This window comes from Hipposideros armiger, unplaced genomic scaffold, assembly GCF_001890085.2.
Source record: "Hipposideros armiger isolate ML-2016 unplaced genomic scaffold, ASM189008v1 scaffold_990, whole genome shotgun sequence".
NCBI classification, from domain to species: domain Eukaryota; kingdom Metazoa; phylum Chordata; class Mammalia; order Chiroptera; family Hipposideridae; genus Hipposideros; species Hipposideros armiger.
Genome location: NW_017732340.1, coordinates 128,843 through 148,628, shown reverse-complemented (window position 1 = coordinate 148,628; position 19,786 = coordinate 128,843). Strand labels below are relative to the sequence as shown.

Here is a 19,786-nt window from a genome sequence, read left to right as displayed (position 1 = left end):
TCCACACATGGATCGGAGTGAGATGACAAGATCTTGGACTTTGAGTTGATGCTGCAATGGGATGAGAATTTGGGGGTCTTGAGGAGAGGGAGATATGTATTTTGCATGTGGGAGGAATGTGAATTACTGTGGCCAGATGGTGGGATGTGGCAGACTGGTTTTTCCAAAAATGAATGCAATAATATCTTCTATCCCACATGGTTTTCTACAGTATGACTATGATACTCCTATTGAGAAGTAGATTCTAACATCTTTCTCTTGACTCTGGGTGGGCTTATGACTAAGACAGAAGTGACAGTGTGTAACTCTAAGGCTAGATCATAAAGGCAATGTAACTTCCACCTTTGTTTGCCATTTCAGCTGTGGCCACTATCTGACTACAATAGAAGTTGGTGAACTAAGTTTAAAATTTTTATGAAAATGCAAAGGTCCTAGACTAATCAAAAGAATGTTTTAAAAGACCAACGAAGTTGGAGTTTTTGTACTACCTAATTCAAACTACAGTAATTATGGCTTCTGCATATGGGTAGACATAGTGATTAACGGGACAGAATCCAGTTACACCACACATTTATGGTCAATTAATCCCTTACAAATGTACCAAAGTAATTCAATGGATAAACACAGCCTTTTCCACACCATTTGATATAGATATCAATAGATATCAGAGAGCCCACTTCCACCACCTCTCTGGCTAAAATAGGCCCTTCTACCCGAGACTCATTCCTTTCCTTTACTGTCTAGTGGTTATAATCAAGATCTGAAGTTATTTTAGTGGTTTGATTCAACAGTTAACCATCTGTCTCTCGTAGAACGTAGCTCCTTGAGGGCAGGGATTCTGTCCATCTTCATCACTACTGTATCTCTAAAGCCTAACATAAATGACAGCCACACAACAGATGCTCAATAAATGTCTGATGAATTTTTTAATGAGTTTGTTTGTATAAAAATTGCCACTAGAGAAAAATATATGAATTAAGAAGTCCACTGACGTGCATCAAATCTTATTCAGTATGTTTATTTATCATCTGCAAGCACACACTGATGTTCTCTGTGGACCAAGCTTTCCCTGACTATAAATGTCACGGAAAGCCAATATATTTGCCAATAGGCATAAAAAAGGTTAAAATCTCATGCAAACCAAAATGTGATTCACCTTCAAAATAGTCATGGAAGCCAGTTTGAGGAAAAAAAACCCTCTTATCATAGTTGCTCCTTGGGAAGAAATAAATCTTCATAGCATTAATACTAAAAAAGCATTAGTGGATTCTAAATTAAACTGATCTTTAAAAATGAGATCTGAGAACAAGGGGGCCAATACCATTCTGACTAACTCATAAAACAACCCAAGGCATGGAGAGAAGAAACGGCCAGCCTTCCCACTTAGCACTCACAGGGGAGGAAAACAGCTGCAAATCACTTTTTAAAGACACCGTGTTTCTCATCTTCGGCACTCCTGACATTTTTGGGGCATTATGGGGGCTGTCCTGAGCATTATAGGATGTTTAGCAGCATCCTCAGTCTCTACCCATTAGATTCTAGTAGCACCTGCCCAGTGAAACAAATAATCAGGCAACCAAAAATGTCTCCATACACTGCCTAATGTTCCCTCATGGGCAGAATCATTCCCATGAGAACCACTGCTTTTAGCACAATCAAGGCTAAAATAGTAAAGAAACAATCATTTGTAAACACAACTACACATCTTTTCAACCCCTCTGAAATTCTAGCCTTGTGCTGCAGACAGAATTAATTTTGACCCTGGTAGCTATGTCTGCAACCACAGGGAAGAATTACTGAGTTCTCAGCACATCAGCCACAAAGCGGGAGCTTCTGAGAGAGGTGTAATGAGCACGCGCTACAGCTGCTATCTTGAAGGATTCTAGCTTAATTTCTGAATATTTCAAGTCATGAGAAAAATGTAAGCCAAATGCCTGGCTGTACTAAAATCTTACAGACAGGGTAATGTCTAGAATAATTTCACAAAATCAAACATTTTTAAATCCAAATTAAAGCCAAAGACGCTGATGAGAACCACGTTCTGATCTTTAAAATATGCCTCTCCTATATTCTCTTACTTTTTCACTCATGAAATAAATGTCTATCAAACAATGGGAAAGATTGCTTAAATTGACTACAATAAAACAACAGGGTTTTTTGGTTTTGTTATTTTTACAACAAAGAACCCTATGAACAGTGTTAAGAGATAAGCCACAGACTAGATGCTGTTTACAATGTAAATAACAAAGGATTAATATATCCAGAATATAATAAAGAACAGTTACAAATATAAAAAAACATCATCACCTCAAATAGCCAAAACTGACATCATTACTTCAGAAATTTGAGCTGGTTCTTGAAGTGTTCCCCGCCCTTTCTCCACTCACTCCACTTTATTATTCCTCAGCCATGAGCAAACACCCAGTACCTGTTTCTCCTCCACAGGTCTTTATGCCCAGCATCAGTGCTGCATCACATGCTCAGCTTGATTTCCCGTTCCCTCCATTCTCCAAATTCCAGAAGCAACCCCACACTTAGCCATCACCACACAGTAAGGAAGGGAAACCCCACTGTCCAGGGAGAGGGAGAGAAAGTGGAGAGAGCTGAGCCTTATCTGGAACCAGCTGCAGCTCATCCAAGAGCAACATGCAACCCCAGGCACCTGGTGACTGGCAGCTGGGGGCCTATAGCTCCCTGGCAGGAGAGCCTTTCCTTGCAGGATCTGCCCAAGTGACAATAGGCTGGCCACTCTTTCCTCAGGAGCACCCCTCCCAATTTTACCTTCAAGGATCTCTCATCTCTCTAGTACAAATTTTTAAAAAGGAATAGGCTAGGGGTCTGAATGGGAAAACAAACGTAATGGAATGTTTTCTTTCTTGTTTCCCAAAGTACAAGTGATCCAAACATGGGAGAAATTAAAACAGAATTAAGGACTCCAGACTTTATTCCTGAAACTTCAGGATCACTAAAGGGCCAGTGCTGCCGCCACCTGCCGTCCGCACCACGGGGACTAAAGTGGTTCCGGACGCTGCAGCTGCTTGGTGTTACATAACCAGAGAGGTGTCAGGACTGGAGCTGGTTCAAGGGCCATGTCAATCCGTGCTGGGTTTCCTGCTCTTCTTAGAGGCTCCAGTTGGCAGTCTCTCTAAAGGAGGCTAGAAAGCAATCTCCGAGCATCTCCAGTGAGCCTGAGAGCTGAGAGTTAGGGGAGTAAACAGGACCTCTGCATCCCCCAAGTGGAGAATTTAAAAAAGTGAAGAGAAGGGGCCTGTTTACAGACTCGGAGGATTATGGCCCTGCGCTTTGGAGCTCAGGCAGGTGAAGTCCCACCCTGCTGTTCCAGTCCCACCCACTCGCCCTCCTGGATATCCATGTTGAATGGGGCAGAGGCTCAAAGGAATATACAAAGCTTTCCATCATATGCAGACTCCACCAGGGGCCCATGTAAGGGCGCCCACAACAAGCAAGAGGAGACCAGGAGGGCAAAGAGGGACACCAACGGCTCATTCTACTTTTATTTGAGAGAGGATTTGGGGACACACACTAAGGTGATAGATAATCCTCCAAAATTTGTAACCGTTATGTCTGTTAACCTAAGAGAGTAGAAGGCAGTAAAACTGGTCCTACAGACTAACAAAAGCACGCCAGTAACCTAGAGGGAGGGGTGAAAGCAATAGAACTTTTCCATTCGACTGATGAACACCTTGAAGCACTGAGGCTACAAACCATAAAAAAAAAAAAAAAAACCCACAAAAATTCCCATAAGGATGCAGTAGGTGAGAAAGGGCTGTGAACCAAGACTGGGACTTCACAAGCGAACCTCAGACTTAGCAGCAGACACCACGCTGGGAAGCTGGAGTATATTGCAGCCCAGACTTTCCTCCACAGAAAGCATTCACTAGTAACTGGAACATTTAAATGATCCCTTCAGACTCTCAATGATGTTAAGAATTTCTGATCTGAGAGCAGAGAAAAGGGCTGATTGAGGAGCAGATGTGAAAGGCAGGACCCAATGTCCAGTTCCCAGACCACGGCCGAAAGACAGCATCATTTCATGTGTGAGCTATGATTAAAAAATAAATATTAAAAAAAGAGCATCGTTTAGTCATGTCTTGGCAAAACAATAAGTTATTGCACATGCCGTTGACCTTCTGAACTGTCTCATTAGTTCAAACCTTAAATGTTAACTGAATGAAAAAGCTGGAGCATGGACTCTGGTTAGAGAAAGACAGGTAAAGCCCTTTCTGACTGGCCATATTACAAATAAAACAACAAACCTTTTCCTTGGGGCCATAGAAAATCCTAAGGAAATAAGTATATATCCAGGAGCACACTGAAGTCTTGCTTCCTGATAGGTGGAAAGAAAGAAAGGAACACTCAAAAGACGAGTGGCTAGAACATAAGCGGACAAAAAAAGGCTCTGTAATAAATCTGTAACCTCACAGCGTGATCTGATGAGAAATTCCTAACTAGACTGGTCATGGTGGGCAGTCACCGCCCCCCAGGCCTATAAAAGGTTTCTCTGCACCTGCAGCAAGCTCTGCCCACTATTCTACGTAGGTTAACACCTATGTAATTATCTTGTAATCCAATCATAGAGATTCCCACCTTGTTTTCTCCCACCTCCATGCAACCTTCCGCGTGTTCCCTCCTTAATTCCAAACATATAAAAGAAACTACAAAACTGTCATTCTCCGGAGCATCTGAGACCTTGCTTCCTGGCATGTTGGCAGTTTGGCTCTAATAAACTCTTATAAATGTTTCTGCAGGTTTGGACATCTTACATTGACAGTACTACAGTCTCTAAGCCGGAAGAGTCTTCAGCAGTGCTCTCCCAGGAAGTGCGCTCCACAGTGTGGCAATTCTATAAGCCCCACCATACTCGGTCACCATCAAGGGAAAAAACTCATCCTTGCCTTCTCTCCTCTCCTCATGTTCAATCACAAGTTCTGTGGCTAAATAAGGTACCTAAACGTCCCGCTCCACTCCTCTCCATGCCATTGTATCATCTGGTCCGGATTCCTGCGCCAGCCTCCACCTGGTCGCCCTGCCTCCCTATTTCTCCCCCTCCAATAGCACTGCACAAAGAGTGAGCTTTCCGAATCTGATCACGTCACAGTCTCCACCCACCCAGGATCTTTTAAAACACTTTAAAACTGTCCCTTACACCCTTAGAATAAAATCTGAAATGCTTAAGGCCTTTTCTGGTTGCCAGCCTCCAGCTTTCTCTCCGACCAAGTACCTCCCTCCAGCCACCTCCACCCACACACCCTCTGCTCCATGCTCTCCAGCCTCAAAAGCACTGTGCTCTCAGTGGTCTCTGGGCCTTTACTGATGCTATGTCCCTCTTTCTCCAGCTCTTCATCTAACAGTTATGTGACAGAATCTAAGGACTTAATTCTAACTCATACTCTCTTCCAGGTCTCTGCGTAAAGGTTAGCCTCCAGAAAGCCTTCTGCAGGTTTTTTCCTTTTTATTTCAGCACATGCCCAACACTGCTAAGCTTCAGTGCCTGTCAATACAACTTTGGAGAGAAAGTTAATAGCTATTGCCATCTCCTTGGTATGCTGTTTGGGGGAACTTCATTCAAACCTGGCACATCCTGCTTCTGTATTCTAAATTGGACCAAAGGCCACTTGAAGACTTCGGAAGATGATTCAGAAAATACTTCAAGACCTTCCCTTCAGGAGGGTTGCTGGGTAACTCTGAAGTCAGGGCAGGCAAAGAAGCTGGTGAATAGCTGGTGAGCCCTACTAGATACGGACACCGCCCCACCCCCGGTCACATCCAAGGCCATCCAACAATTGCTCTAGGCACTAGCTCTGCTCCCAGGGGTCTAGCCCACCAGCACTGCTTGTTATCCTTCTTCAGCCAGATTTATTGGTGTTACAAATATTAACTCATTCAGTCTTCAAAACAGCCCTACTGAGTAGATGATGCTATAATTATTCCCGTTTCCCAGATGGGGAAACTTGCCTCACAGCGCGTAAGCAGTAAAGACGGGATTTGAGCCCTGTCAGCCCAGTGGCTGACCCGGCTCCAGACCTCATGCTCTCAGCTACCGCACTACACAGCACCCCCTCTGCTTCGCTCCCATTCCCCAGAGTCACGTGGGCAAAAGAACGGGGTTCAGAGACAGAGCCACATACGTACTCTGCCTTGGTTTACAACAAAGGGAACAGAAATGCAATGCAGAGTGCGGGATCAATTAGATAATCATATTGGGGGAAGGGGGTGAAACAAAAATACTAAGAGGGTAAAAAATCAAGCACTATAAAAGGGAAAGACACACATGTATGTGTGTCTAGCAAAAGACTCATATCCACATATAAAGAGCTCCTGTAGATCAATAAGAAATGGGTGGAAGAAAACAAAAATGGTGAAGAAAATGTGCTCAGGCATTTCACAGAAGTGAAAATGGTCCTAAAAGCATATGGAAAGGGCTCAACACTTTAAATTAGTTATGGAAATGCAAATGACACCCACAATCAAAGCTCCCACTCCATGGATTACTGGGAAGGAGTGTTAAGGACCTACAAAGTCACTCTGAATAACTGAGTCATCGTATGACACGCTTTGCTGATACAGGTTTACAAAACAATCTCTGCCCCCCAGCACACCCAAACTTCCTGCCCTTTGTGTCTCTAAGCCTAGCACATAGAAACTGGCATCAAAATTGGCACCACTTCATTTCTAACAAGGAGGTCACCCTAAACTCTGACGTAGGCTATTCTGAAAAATCAGTCCAACAACAGATATTCACGTTGTCTCAGGAAAGGTGATATAACTTTCCGGGGAAGGAGAGAAGGAAGACAGGGCAAATACAGAATGAAAAAATCTGACTTGAATCTGTAATTTAAGGAATGCTGCTGGTCATCTAAGTAGAGAAAGAAATGCTGACATGGAATAGGGAGCCATTAACACTGTCTTGTCTGGCTTAGCACCCCTCCCCCCACTGCTTCCCAACCCCGACCCCCACCCCGCCACTTCACAGCCCTCTTCTCTGCTTTGGTGATTCCTTTTTGTTCCTAAAAACACCCTTCTTTCCCTGTCTTCATCCAAAACAAGAGTACAACAGGTTACAGACTTTTCATTTTGTGAAAAAGAACCTCAAGGCTTGGCAAGGACTTGCCCAGGATTATAAAAGTTTAGGTGAAGATGGCGGCCTTGCCCTGAGGGCGTTTCTCTCTCTAACTAACTGCTGAAGCAGAGGCTTTCCCGGGCCATAGCTGCAGCTTGGCTTGAGCCAGTTTGGACTGTCCCCAGTTTCTCCTGCATCATCAATTTCTCCCACCCTATCTGATCAATCCCATTGGCAAAAAAGTTAAAAGGATAAAACCCCTCAACTGTTAAAAAAAGTCCTTCCTTGATCTCAAATGCCCCTTCACTTACTGCCACTTTTCCTCTGTTTCTTTATATAGCAAAACTCCTCCTAAGAGTTGTCTATTCTTGGAATCTCCAATTCCTCGTTACCTGTTCTTGTTTGAGCCCCTACCACAGCCCCGCAACTGCTTATCAAGGGCACCTCCGCACTGCTAAATCCAGTGTTCAATTCTTAGTCTTCATACAGCGGGGCTACCGGTAGCCTTTAACTAACACAGCTGATGACCCCCTCCTTGAAATGATTTCTTAAAACTTGGCTTCCACAGCACTTTTCTCTCGGGTCTCCTACGACGTCAGTGGCCATTTCTTCTGTCTTCTTTCCTAGATATATCCTCATCCCATCCGTATCTCTCAGTACTAGTGCTTAGTCACTCAGATCACTTCTAACTTTTCTAATTTCTCAGATGACCTCATCCTGACCCGTGATTTAAGTACCATTTATATATAGAGATACATCCCACATTTTTCTCTGGTGAACTTCAACTCTCAATACTAGTCTAACTGTCTTCTGGACATCTCAAGTTGGAGGCATAAAACATGTTAAACTTAACTTGTCACCAAAACCAAATTCCTGTCTGCCCCCAATCTGTGTCTCTCCTCGAATCTTCCCACACCCAGAAAATGGCACCTTCAAGTTGCTCAGTCCATAAACCTTGGAATCCATCCTTATCTTCTTTCTCTCACACAATTTATATCCATTTCATTAACCTATTGACTCTATCTTCAAACACATCCAGAATTCAGCTATTTCTACCACCTCCACCAAGCCACCATTCCCTCCTGCCTCTACTCCTAACTGGTTTCCCTGGTTTTGCCTTTATCTCCTTTATAGCCTATTCCCTACATATCAGCCAGAGTGGTCTTTTAAAACCTAAGTCAGATTGGGTCACTCCTCTGCTCAAACCCTCCAATGGCTCTCCCCTCATAGAATAAGGCCCCCCACAGTCCAACCCCACGGCTGCTCTTCTACCTTCCTCATCCTGTTACACTCTGCCTCAGCTCCCCCGTACCAAGAAAGCTGCTTCCTTTGGATCTTTGTTCTTACTATCCTACCTGCCTAGAATGCTCTCTCCCTAGACAGCCACCAGGCTAGCCCCCTACATCCTTCATGGCTCAACTCAAAAGTCACCTAATCAAGTGAGCTCTTTCTTAACCATTTTACATAAAATAGCATCACCCACACTCATACTTTACCTAGTCCCCTTTCTTCATAGCACTTAACACTTTCTGACATACAGTTTATGGTACTTATTTGTCATCTGTCTCTATCTGCTAGAGTGAAAATCTCATGAGAGACACTTTATTCTCTGCTATATTCCCAATGTCCATAACCATCCCTAGCAAAAGAAGGTGCTCAATAAATACTGAATGATTGAATGAATGCATCCCCTTCCCCTGCTGCTCTCACACATCGTGTTGTTCTTCTGATGCCCCCCACCCCCACCCCGCCGCTGTCTTTGAGACCTGCCATTCATTTAGGCATTGACACTAACTGGGCTACACAGCTTCAGAAGCAACTGCCTCCTAACAGACTCTAGTCTGGTACCTTTCTAGTACCTTTCTAATGAGAACTCAATTTCAATTAATGCATTTAACAAAAAGTCTACTCTGCTATTCTTATAAATAGATGGTGGTCTGTGGGCTAGAGAACAGTCACTTGCATTCACAGACAGATAGATAACCTTATTCACTAATGTTAATGGTTCATCTAAAGGGAGGTCTCTAGCAAAATGTCACCAGGTTCTATTCTCAGTTCTATCCAATTCCATTTCCCCCCATTACTTGATAGGCATTAGAGATGACAGAATTCATTACTAAAGCTAAATAAAAGCACTTGTACGTGAATGTTCACAGTGTCTTTATTTGTAATATAAGAAAAAAAGGAAACCCCCCGTCCCCCGAAAAAACAACCCCCCCCAGGAAAAGGATAACCAAATTGAGCTATATTCATACACAATGGAATACTACTCAGCAATAAAAAGGAATGGACTATTGATACACACATGTATGCATATGAATCTTAAAATAAAATTACGTTGAGTGAAAAAAGCCAAACTCTCCCCCCCGGCAAAGAGAAAGAGAATGAATACACTATGGTTCTAGTCATATAAAAATTCTAGAAAATATAATCAATAATGACAGAAAGCAAATCAGTGGTTCTCTAGGATCAGGGTTAAAGGGCAGGGCGGGAGGGAGGAACTTCAAAGGGGCAGAGGAAACCTTTCGGGATGATGAATATGTTCGTTATCTTGATTTTTATGATGGTTTCAGTGGTGTGTACAATGCATATAATTAAACCTCAGTAAAGCTGGAAAAACATGGAAATAAAGAAAAAAAATCCAAGTAACTTTTGAACTGTATAGCATTCTGACCATACTGCCCCTGTGGGGTATTAAAAGAAAAAAAACTGCAAAAAAAATCTTGAACTTTACTGAAACTTAGTGTTTGTAGTGGAACTATTTGAAACTATTTTGAGTGTATTGTAGGACTGAGCAAATGAGTAAATATATTGTGTTGCTGGGAGCCAGGTTCTCACTGTGGGAGAAGAGAGATACAGATACGAAATGCGAGAAAGATTAATATTACAAGTATTGTTATGAACACATGGTTTTTTAAATAAATGTATCTCCTAGCTCTACCCACCAAAAGGGCCTACAATCGATTATACCCCAGCAGTTCTGAGCACATGTACAGCCCAAATTTGGTTTCTAAATACCATTCCCCAATAAAAGAAACCAGGTTTCCTTGGAGAAATGGCCAGTTCCTGGGTTGCAACAGAGAAAAAGCAAGCTAACCCTGGAACATACTGTTGTGCCCCAGAAGAAAAGGAAGTGCTCACAAATTGTAGGGACATGTCAAAGGAACACAGGAGTCAGCTGGAAAGGGCTCCCACTAGCCAAATCTGGGACAATCTGAGCATCGAAATGAACAACAGGAATAGGTTCTATCACATTTAATTGTTTTAAAAAGAATCTGAGACCCTACTGACATTAAAAAATAATAATAGGGGCCGGCCGAGTGGCGCGATGGTTAAGAACTCGCTTGGGATGCCAGAGGACCCCGGTTCGGATCCCACATATGAGGGCCAGTGACACTGCCCTCCACAGCTAAGATGCTGAACAACAGCTCAACCTGGAGCTGGGCTTCTGTGAGTCGCCGGCGACGGCGTAGGCTGCAGTCCCTGTGGCAGTGGGTTGCCATGGGCTACCGTGTGTAGCCAGCAGCCAGCGTGAGCGGCCAGCAGCCGCAGTGAGCGGCCGTCCAGAAGCCGGCGACTGATCTGCCTCGCCAGAGAAGAGCGCAATGATGGTGCCAACTTGGGCCAGTGAAGCAACGTCCTCCACAACTAGACTGAAGAACAAAACGACAGCAACTTGTCTGTTCCCCTTTCCCCAATTCCCCAGCACTGTTCCCATCCCCCCAATTCCCCAATAAAAATCTTTAAAAAAAAAAAATAAATAAAATAAAAAATAAAATAAAAACTTTAGAAAAGTAAAAATTTAAATGCCATGGAATTACAAAATAATTCTAATTTTGAAGAATTTTAAATGGGACATGGAAAAAAGAATATACAGTACAATTACAGTTTTGTAAAAATAAACATTTACATAGAAAAAAGATTGAAAAACTACAATAAAACATCAGCACTCTTGCTAACTCTGGCTGCTAGAATTATGGGTGATTTTGAGTTTTTTATAATGTTTTGTAGTTTTCCAAAGCTTATTTAATAAGCACATATTACTCATAACCAGAAAGTTATCGTTGAACAGTAAAGTCGATAATCAGTTTGGCATTATAGATTTTGAAATATTATCCAAACTCTAGACACATTCTCCAAAGAAGAATCTAGGACATTAGGTAATCACAGGACTCATAACATTTATTTAAAACTATTCTTAGAGAAGGAAGAAATAATCTAGGCTCAAAACAGGCTAGTCTAATGTGACAGGAAGACCATAATAAATGGTGAAAACTGCAGCCCCATAACCTAGGCTGCCTTGTGTAGGGCCCTAGGGGCTTCCATAGGAGGCAGAAAACATTGGCTAGGATTCCCATTAGAGTGCTGAAACTACTCCTCCCAGGTGCAATTCTTGATGAAACAAAACCCATCTTAACTAAGATTCTGATCTTCGTTGAAAATGCTGGAGGCTCCCCTAGCTTCTTTCACTTCCCAGCTGCGCGGGGGCATGGCTTTCCTGCAGACTGCTGCTATGTACTGGTATGTCCAGAACTCCCAGTGAAAGTCTGAAATAGCACCTGTTAGAACCCAAGCAAATAAACCCTGGGTCCTAGGTATATCTCAAACCACCACCGCTAGACCTACCTGTTTAAGTCCCTTTATCTCATCCCAGACCACTCTGCCCTTTGCTCTCTGTGCTCCCACCATCATGGCCTCTACCCTCCTGATTCTTAAGCAAATCTGTTCCTACCCCAGGGCCTTTGCTCTGACCCTCTGCCTAGAACACTTTATCCCTGACTCTTTATATTGCAAGCAAACAGGGCAAGTAAAATGAGGTCAGAGAAAAAGCAAAAAGCAAACTCCCTGCAGGAGAGTCCGAGACCCAAGGGTTGAGAAGGAGACCAGCTTTCCTCACCCAGTAGTCCAAGGTAAAGGGGGTCAGCCTAAGGCCAAAGTTGACATCAAGGAGGCTTTCTGTCAACAAGGGGGCTGTGAAGCAGGTTGCAGAAGGGACTAAGCATGCCACATAGCTACCTGCAATTCTAGGATCCTGCCATCCTGATATGTCACATAAAATAGATAATACAAAAAAAGGGGCCTGTATGTTCTAAAAATATGTTCCCATCAAGCCAGTCTGTGTCCAGATCTTGATTAACTTAAACCAGAGCTTCTCAAGCTTTTCTACTGAGGAGTCTTAAATTTGCCTGACAAGAGATTGGACCCGAAGCTGAGCTAGATGACAATATGGAGCCAGAAATCCATTACATAAGGAAAGCCAATTCCAGGAAGATTGGATTTTGAGCCTCTGTCTCTAATAATGACAGAACCCAAAGGTGCTGACACTCAACTTTCCCCACCATTCCAGAAGAACAGAGAAAGCCCAGTACAGACATCAAGAGAAAAGAAAAACGGGAATGAAAAACCAAAGCCAAAATTTCTCACAACACACCCGGGGTCCGCTGTCATGTTCTACAGAGAAAGCACTATCTTCATCCCATTTTTTTGAAGACAAAGTCATGGTGCTATTCCCCAGTAGCCAAAGCCTCCCTGTTCTATCACAGCCAGTTCTCAGACTAATATCCCTGCAGTCAACATTCAAAGGTCAAGGGGGAGACAATGCCCCAACTTAATGTAGCAAAGCTAAAAGTACAGTAATACCTTGGTTTGCGAGCATAATTCATTCCAGAAACAAACTACTCATATTGCAAGACATCACCCGTTTACCATGTTACAATGCATTAGAAATGTTTGCTCATCTTGCGGAACACTCGCAAACCAAGTCACTCGCAATCCAAGGTTTTACTGTATCTTTAACTTCCCCATCCAGTCCCTATTCTAATCTTCACACCTTTGTAAAGGTTTTAGCATCTTCCCAGGCTTTACCTATTCCGTCTTCAACCTGCCCCGCATATCCAATATGTCACCAAGTCCTGTAAATCGCATTGCAACAAACCTGACTATTTACTCCTCCTGTGCAGGTTAACTGACCCCAACAGCTCAAATCCTCATTAACTCGTCTCATAAAGCTCTACCACAGGCCTAACTGGTCTCCCCTGTTTACAGGCCATCTCTCTGTCCACTGCTTGGACAACATTCCTAAAATCAAAGGCCTAATGATGCTCCTCAGTGAAAGGCAGCAGGTTCCAGGATGCCTATAAGACACATTCTAAACACTCCGTGCTGTGACCGCAGGCCACCACTCCAGACTCATTCTGGTCATCGACTACTGTGTTTGCTCCTATACCAAGTCAGGCAGCTCCTCTCCAGCCCATGCATACTTTCCCTTCTCCTTTGACTTGATTCCCACTATACTTCTAATTGGCTGCTCATCTCTGCTCAACAATATCACCAACCACCTCCTTCCCTCAGAGGACAAACTAAGAAAGAAAGCAAACAAATCACAGGCAAGGGCACTGTATGATCCGTGGTCTCAGAAGCAGTATGGGCTTAAAAAGGGGGCACTGCCTTCCTCAGACACCGAAGGCCACTTGCTTGCTAAACTACACTGAGTGAGCCCTTCGCCTTTCTGACCTCAGTTTCATCTTCTGTAAAACGTATCTGCCCTCCCACCTACGCACAGAATTATCAAGACAATCAAGCAGGAGAAAGTGTGTCAAAAAGCTTGTGGGGGACAGAACTAGTATGTAGCGGGAAATTTATAGTTTTAAATGCTTATATTAGAGGGAAAAAAGCCTGAAATGAGCTGAAGCACGTTCCTAAGAAGCTTGAAAGTAATGCAAAATTCCAAAAGAAACAGAGGAAGGATATTGTAAAGTAGAAATTACAAAGAAAACAAACACAAAGGGAGGGATCACCAAATCCAAAATACAGCTCTTTGAAAAAGTTATTAAGGTTGTTCAGATGTTTCTGTAAACTATGATGAAGCAAAATAAAAACGAGCTATTATTATCCAATAGGGATGAAACTTCAAATAAAAAGGGCTGAAGTAAGAGTTTCCTTTTTGAAAGAGCTTCTCAACCTCAGCACTACTGACATTTGGGGCTGGATAACTGTGTGTAGGAGGGGGTTGTCCTGTGCACTGTAGGATGTTTAACAGCATCCCTGGACTCTACCCACAAGGTGCCAGTAGCATTTCTCCCCCACCGCCTAGGAGTCGTGACAACCCAAAATGTCTTCAGACATTGTAAATTGTCCCGTGGGAGGCAGAATCATCCTAGGCTGAGAACCACTGCTCTAAGAAAACAACAGGGCCACTTCACACTATGCCAACTAAGACTAGATTATTCATAGCTATTCCTAATTTTAGAATAGCTGGTTGTTCTGCCCATTAGGACTGTGGGATGACCAGCAGGCCAAGGCAGCAAGGGCAAGACTGAAGAGCTAGGCAGGTCTTGGCTGTTTCAGCAAAATTGCAGAGTGCTCAAAATGAGAGGACCAGAAAGCTTCAAAGGCTAAAACAGAGTTGAGGAGCTGCAGCAAGTAACAGAAGCATCACTTTTATTTGGCAGGGGTCTGTGTGTCTGTGTGTGTGTGTGGTGGGGGTGTTTAGCTCTAACACTATAGTGAAACATAAAACATAAAAATGGCCTTTGAATCAAATTCCAAGAAGAGTTAGATACCCTGCACGGCAAGGGGAGGGGCCAGTACCCATGGCACATTTTTTTTATCACTCTGAACTTGATAAGCAATGAAAATAAATCATTTCAAATTTTTAAGAAATTATTTCATCTGAGAAGTGTATAAATCTTTTTTGAACACACTCCAATTCACATCCACACTATTTTGAGACAAATAACAATTAAATTCTTGCCACTTCTAAATAAATAATAGTAAAGTCCTGAGAAGTATATCATATAATTTTTGAATAATTAAGAATCTGATAAGGAGAAAGGATTTCAAGGAACAAAGAAGGAAGATGTGTGTGTGCGCAAGCGCGTGTGTGTGTGTATCTCCTTTATAATCACCAACAGCACCTAAAACTCAATCTAAACCTGAAAAGAGTTCTAGGGATATCTGAAAATATAATTCTGAGGACCCAAATGATAAAAGGCAAAACGTGATGCAGATACCTGAGGACGCTAACACCAACTCAGGAACTCCGAGAGCCGAGCGACACACAGTCTGCTGGTGCCCTCACGCCACTACCTTCCATTACGTCTACTCATTCTACTCCACAGGAAGAACTACAGGACCAGCTGAGGGGGAGGCTCCAACTGACGAAGCTAACAGTGGACCGCAAATTGCGGTCAGGGGCAGGGCAGGGGGATGAAATGCTAATTTCCCTGCCAGAGACGAACTGGAAACGGGGCAGAGACTTCTAGACAGTATAAATGAGGGAAAACTGATCCCTGAACCACATGGGAGCTGTTAGGAGGAATGAGAACTGAGGATAGTAACATCAGCGAAGAAAGAGGATCAGTGTTCACTGTCGTGGAGAATGGCCGAGCGCACTTTTCCTAAGCTCCCTCAGATCTGTTCCTCTAGGATGGTCTGTTATAAAGAGACAAACTTTATGCCTCAATCAAGAGGAAACTACAGATAACTAAATCCTATGCCATGAGAGGCTGGAATTAACTGAGCAGCTCTCTGTGGCTGGCCAGATGGTCTATCGCTGAAGATGAGAAGTCATCCAGTGCTACTTCAACAAGTTGGGGGCAAAGGAAGGGGCCCCCAAGCAGGCGTCCAGAGGGGGCCTACCAGCTACGGAGGTGCAGTTCGCTCCCAGCAGGAGCTATTTACAGTCACTGAAGCAGCTGGAGGCAAAGTGGCCCCGCAGGAGACGCAATCAGCTTTCTGCAGTTGTGAGCCTATCTGAGAATCTCTCCCCAAGTAAACCCCTCATGTCCACACAAGCAGAATTGTGAGTGTAATTTCACAAAACTCAGACCACTCACTGTTACCCCCTCGCCTACCTGCGGCCACGTCATGGGTCCACGACCCCCAGACCACAAAATGTGACCACAGGGCTTCTGCCACTGACCCCTGCATGACTTGGGCAAGTATGCTCCCCTCTCAGATCTTTGGACCTGAGTCTGCATGGTTGTCCAAGACGAACACGCTAAATAAACGCCGAAGGTCCTTCCAGCACTAAAGCGAGGCTCATGCACAACAATCCATTTCCTGGGAAGGAGCACATGAGCTGTTGCTGCTGTGTTTCCAGTCTGTCTTCTCATGATGGATGACCTAAGAAATCCAAGTGGAAGCGCGACGCTCTCCCAGCAAAAACACCATGGGAAGAAAAGCTAAGGCAGCAGAGGCTCCCAGAGCCGCTCACCTTCCAGCAGGTCCTCCTCGTCTTCCTGGCCGAGCTCCCCGACTGCCACCTCCTCCTCCTCCTCCTCCTCTTCCTCATCCTCCTGCTCCACGTCCGGGTCCAGGTCCGGGTCGCTCCCTGAGGCGGATTCGTCTGACATGGCTCCCAGAGGTCCTCAGTGGGCATTACCGACTCATGGTCCACTGCAGGGGTCCTGGGAGGAGGATAAGAGGGATCAGAGTCACCAAGGGCTCCACTAAGGAGCGGGAGGGAACCTTTCAAAGGGAAAATGCCAAGGATGAATTCCCTGGAGCTTTTCTAGGCAGGGCCAGCTAACCATACCCACGTTTCAATCTTCCCCACAAGTGCGCTGGCCCTGCCATACGTACTGGTGACTCTCTGCCCAGCACAAACTTCTCTTAGCTGCTTAGACAATATCTTCAAGTGACCAAATAAAACCACACTGTCGACCTCAGAATTCCCATTTGTTCCTTCCTTCATGCTTCAACTATTCCCTGAGCACCAACTCTCTGTATCTACATATATCTCTACATATACACACATATGGCTATATAATCCCAGGCACTATACTGGGCTTTGGGGACATGGTACAAAGCAGAACAAAGCATGCTGGGGAGTGCTGGAGGATGGTACGTGCCAGAAGGAGCAGCATTTTATATGGGCTTGGGGATGGGTAGGGAAGTTATTACTGAGCAGAAGCCAGAAGGAAGAGGGAACCACACAGACACCTGGAGGGGGTGTTCCAGGCACAGTGAGCAGCAAGGGCGGAGCCCTGGGCAGGGAGTAGCTGGGAGTGCTGTGGAAACAGGAAGTGGGTCCTGCCTTGGAGCACAACAAAGACAGTCCACTCACTCTCCGCTCACCTGAACAAAGAGCTTTCAGTGGCCAGCGGGCTACTCATCACACTGTCACTCCTCCTCAGGCTCTCATGACTCAGAACACCCCCGTGCCCATCTCTGCTCTTAGGCTCTGTCCTACCTGCTGGCTCAGTTCCAGGTCCATTTCTTCCAAAAAGCCTTTGTCAACTGCCCCAGCCTTTTGGGATCATATGTCCTCTTCTGAACTGCAACAGCCATGCTGACCTTCACCGAAGGCTTCATGGGGGCTACCTGGCAAAGTGCTTTGCCTCCTTTGGTGTGCCTGCTCCTGGACCAACAGTAGGTCCCTAAGGGCATGGATTTAGCTGGGAATTGTTTCTTTGTATCCTGGAGCCAGAAGCATGTCCTAATTCAGGTCATTCATTCATTCACATTCACTTGTTCATTTGCCAACCTGCTCTATTATTTCTAGAATGTGCCAGGCACTGTGCATGTCTGTCTGTCTGTTTCTCTTTCCACTTTACTAATAGCTACAAAGGTCATTTCATCTTGAGGGGGGAAAAAACAGGTAATGAGAAAACCAGATGGAGTGCTCTGTGATACAGCAAATATAGCAAAATGTTAACATAAAGATTCATTGACCAGTTCTTTCAGTTTTTTCTGTATTTTTCAAATTCTTCACAATAAATGTGGGGGAGGGGTATAAGATAAATAATCTTTTACAAGACAAACTGCTGCAGACAACCACAATCAACAATCAGGCCATCCTAAAATTCCTCCCATCTCCCAAAATAAAAACTGAAGCCTCTAATTATTCAACACAAAAACTGTTCCAGAACTGAAATCTCTTATTAAAGTGCAGACACAACTTGAAACAATGTCTACCTTCCCCTGAACAGAAGCAGAAACAAAATGAAGCAGGCTGGATCCTTTGGAGTTTTCCCTACCACTTAAGTTTAAGACTCCTGCTCAGTTTAAAGCCACAGGAATTGTGAGTGTGTATGTAGTGTTCCTAGCCTCTTAAAACAACTAAAGCAAAGAACAACTGTGAAATAATTTAGTAATTAAATGTAAATTTTAGCATTAATAACACACTTCCAAAAACATCTACAAAGGTGCAGGGAAAACAGGTGATCCACAAATACAAATTAATATAACTACTGCTGAGCTATCATTCATTGAGTGACAATGCAGAGTCCAAATCTTTGAGGGAATGACTAGCTTATATCTTCAGTTCATTGGGTTTTAGATAGGATGTATTAAATCAATTAGATATCAGCCGTTTTGGAAGTGGAATTTATTTCTGAACATTAGTATGATGATAATTCATCAGCAACTACTCTGGGTCTGGAAGTCAGTGTTCATAATCAGCGTAATCCGTTTCTTCCTAGACTGCTTTGAGATAAGTGTTTTGCTTACAGTGTGCTTGGCTGATTATGGAGTGGCTTTTAGAGAACAGTTTTTTAATTAGCAAGTACCTTTAGGTAATCCAAATGCCTGTCATTTTAGAGAAAAAAATTGTGTGGTGCTGGAAGAATGACGATCACTTAGAGGTAAGCAATAACAAGGAAAAGTGTCCTGTAAACCCCCAGTTAACGAACGTCTTCAAAATAACCTCAGCCCCAAGTCCTGATAGAAGCAAGCATCAATTAAACATCCAACAACCACACGTACTATTAGAATAGGAGAGACACTGCTCCAGCCTCCTACTCAAAATGTTTTAACAACAGAGGACACTTTAAAATAGCACCCAGGCTATCAGAGGCCCATAACAGAGAAGCACTAGAAAGCGATGGATTTCTGAAATCCCACCAGATTTGGTTTTTCTCTTTCCCTCCCTTCCATGAGCCACTAAATTTCTTTCCAGAGATGACACAAGGAACTATACCAACTACTTAAGGGGAAGGTTTTATTGTTACTGATCTCCTTCAAAAAAACAACAAAGACAAAACAGCAGGGGAAACGTTGATCTTGGGGGCAGCAGCCCCGTCAGTTACATTCTGTCCCTAAGGGGCTCCCCCTGCCCTCCACACAGACACTTCCATGTGGGCACAGCCTTTCAGAACACAGGGCAGGCAGCCTGATTCAGAAGTTAGCTCTCAGTGGAACTGTTAGACACCAGGGGAGCAGCTGATAAGAAAACCTGAAGAAAACCTGCGTCTGCCCTTTTGTTTCCCATTCCACGGGAACACTGCTGCAGCCTCCAGTGAAGAGGAGTAGTTCTGCCTCTAAAACTGAGAAACTAGGAGAGGGCTGATGGATGTGCCACACCTTAATGAGGACCTGGATTCCACAAAACAAATTCTGGGAATCAAATTCTATTTTAATGAAGCTGGACAACCAGCTAAAGGAACACTAAGGAGAACCACTCTGAAAAGCAAATATTCAATCCCCAAGGAATGTGTTAATATCTACAGTTTAATATATTGGGTTTGCTAAAAGGAGGCTATAATTATGAAAAAATCTATAGCGAATCCCAGTCTAGCCCCTCAGAGCAATCTTGAGAGTGTAGGAAAAGGTACTTCTGCCCTGCTAAGTTCAAAGACAAGGACACCTGTCTATAGAGTGGCGCCTGGCCAAGAATCAGTGGAATTAATCATGCGGGCATGGTCCTTAGGCACACCCCTGGCAGGGAGAGTACACAGGAAGAAAAAAACCACAAAGACACAC

The 19,786-nt window shown here is 43.9% G+C and overlaps 1 protein-coding gene across 1 annotated transcript in view; it reads right to left on the bottom strand.

Annotated features, from left to right (window-relative positions):
• The window catches only part of RAD54L2 (RAD54 like 2), a 119,881-nt gene that overhangs the window by 44,340 nt on the left and 55,755 nt on the right, over nucleotides 1-19,786 (bottom strand). Inside the window, exon 2 of the mRNA XM_019631304.1 lies at nucleotides 16,299-16,491. Coding sequence (XP_019486849.1) covers nucleotides 16,299-16,437 — 139 coding nt within the window. The 5' untranslated portion in view covers nucleotides 16,438-16,491. The remainder of the gene's footprint in view (nucleotides 1-16,298; nucleotides 16,492-19,786) is intronic.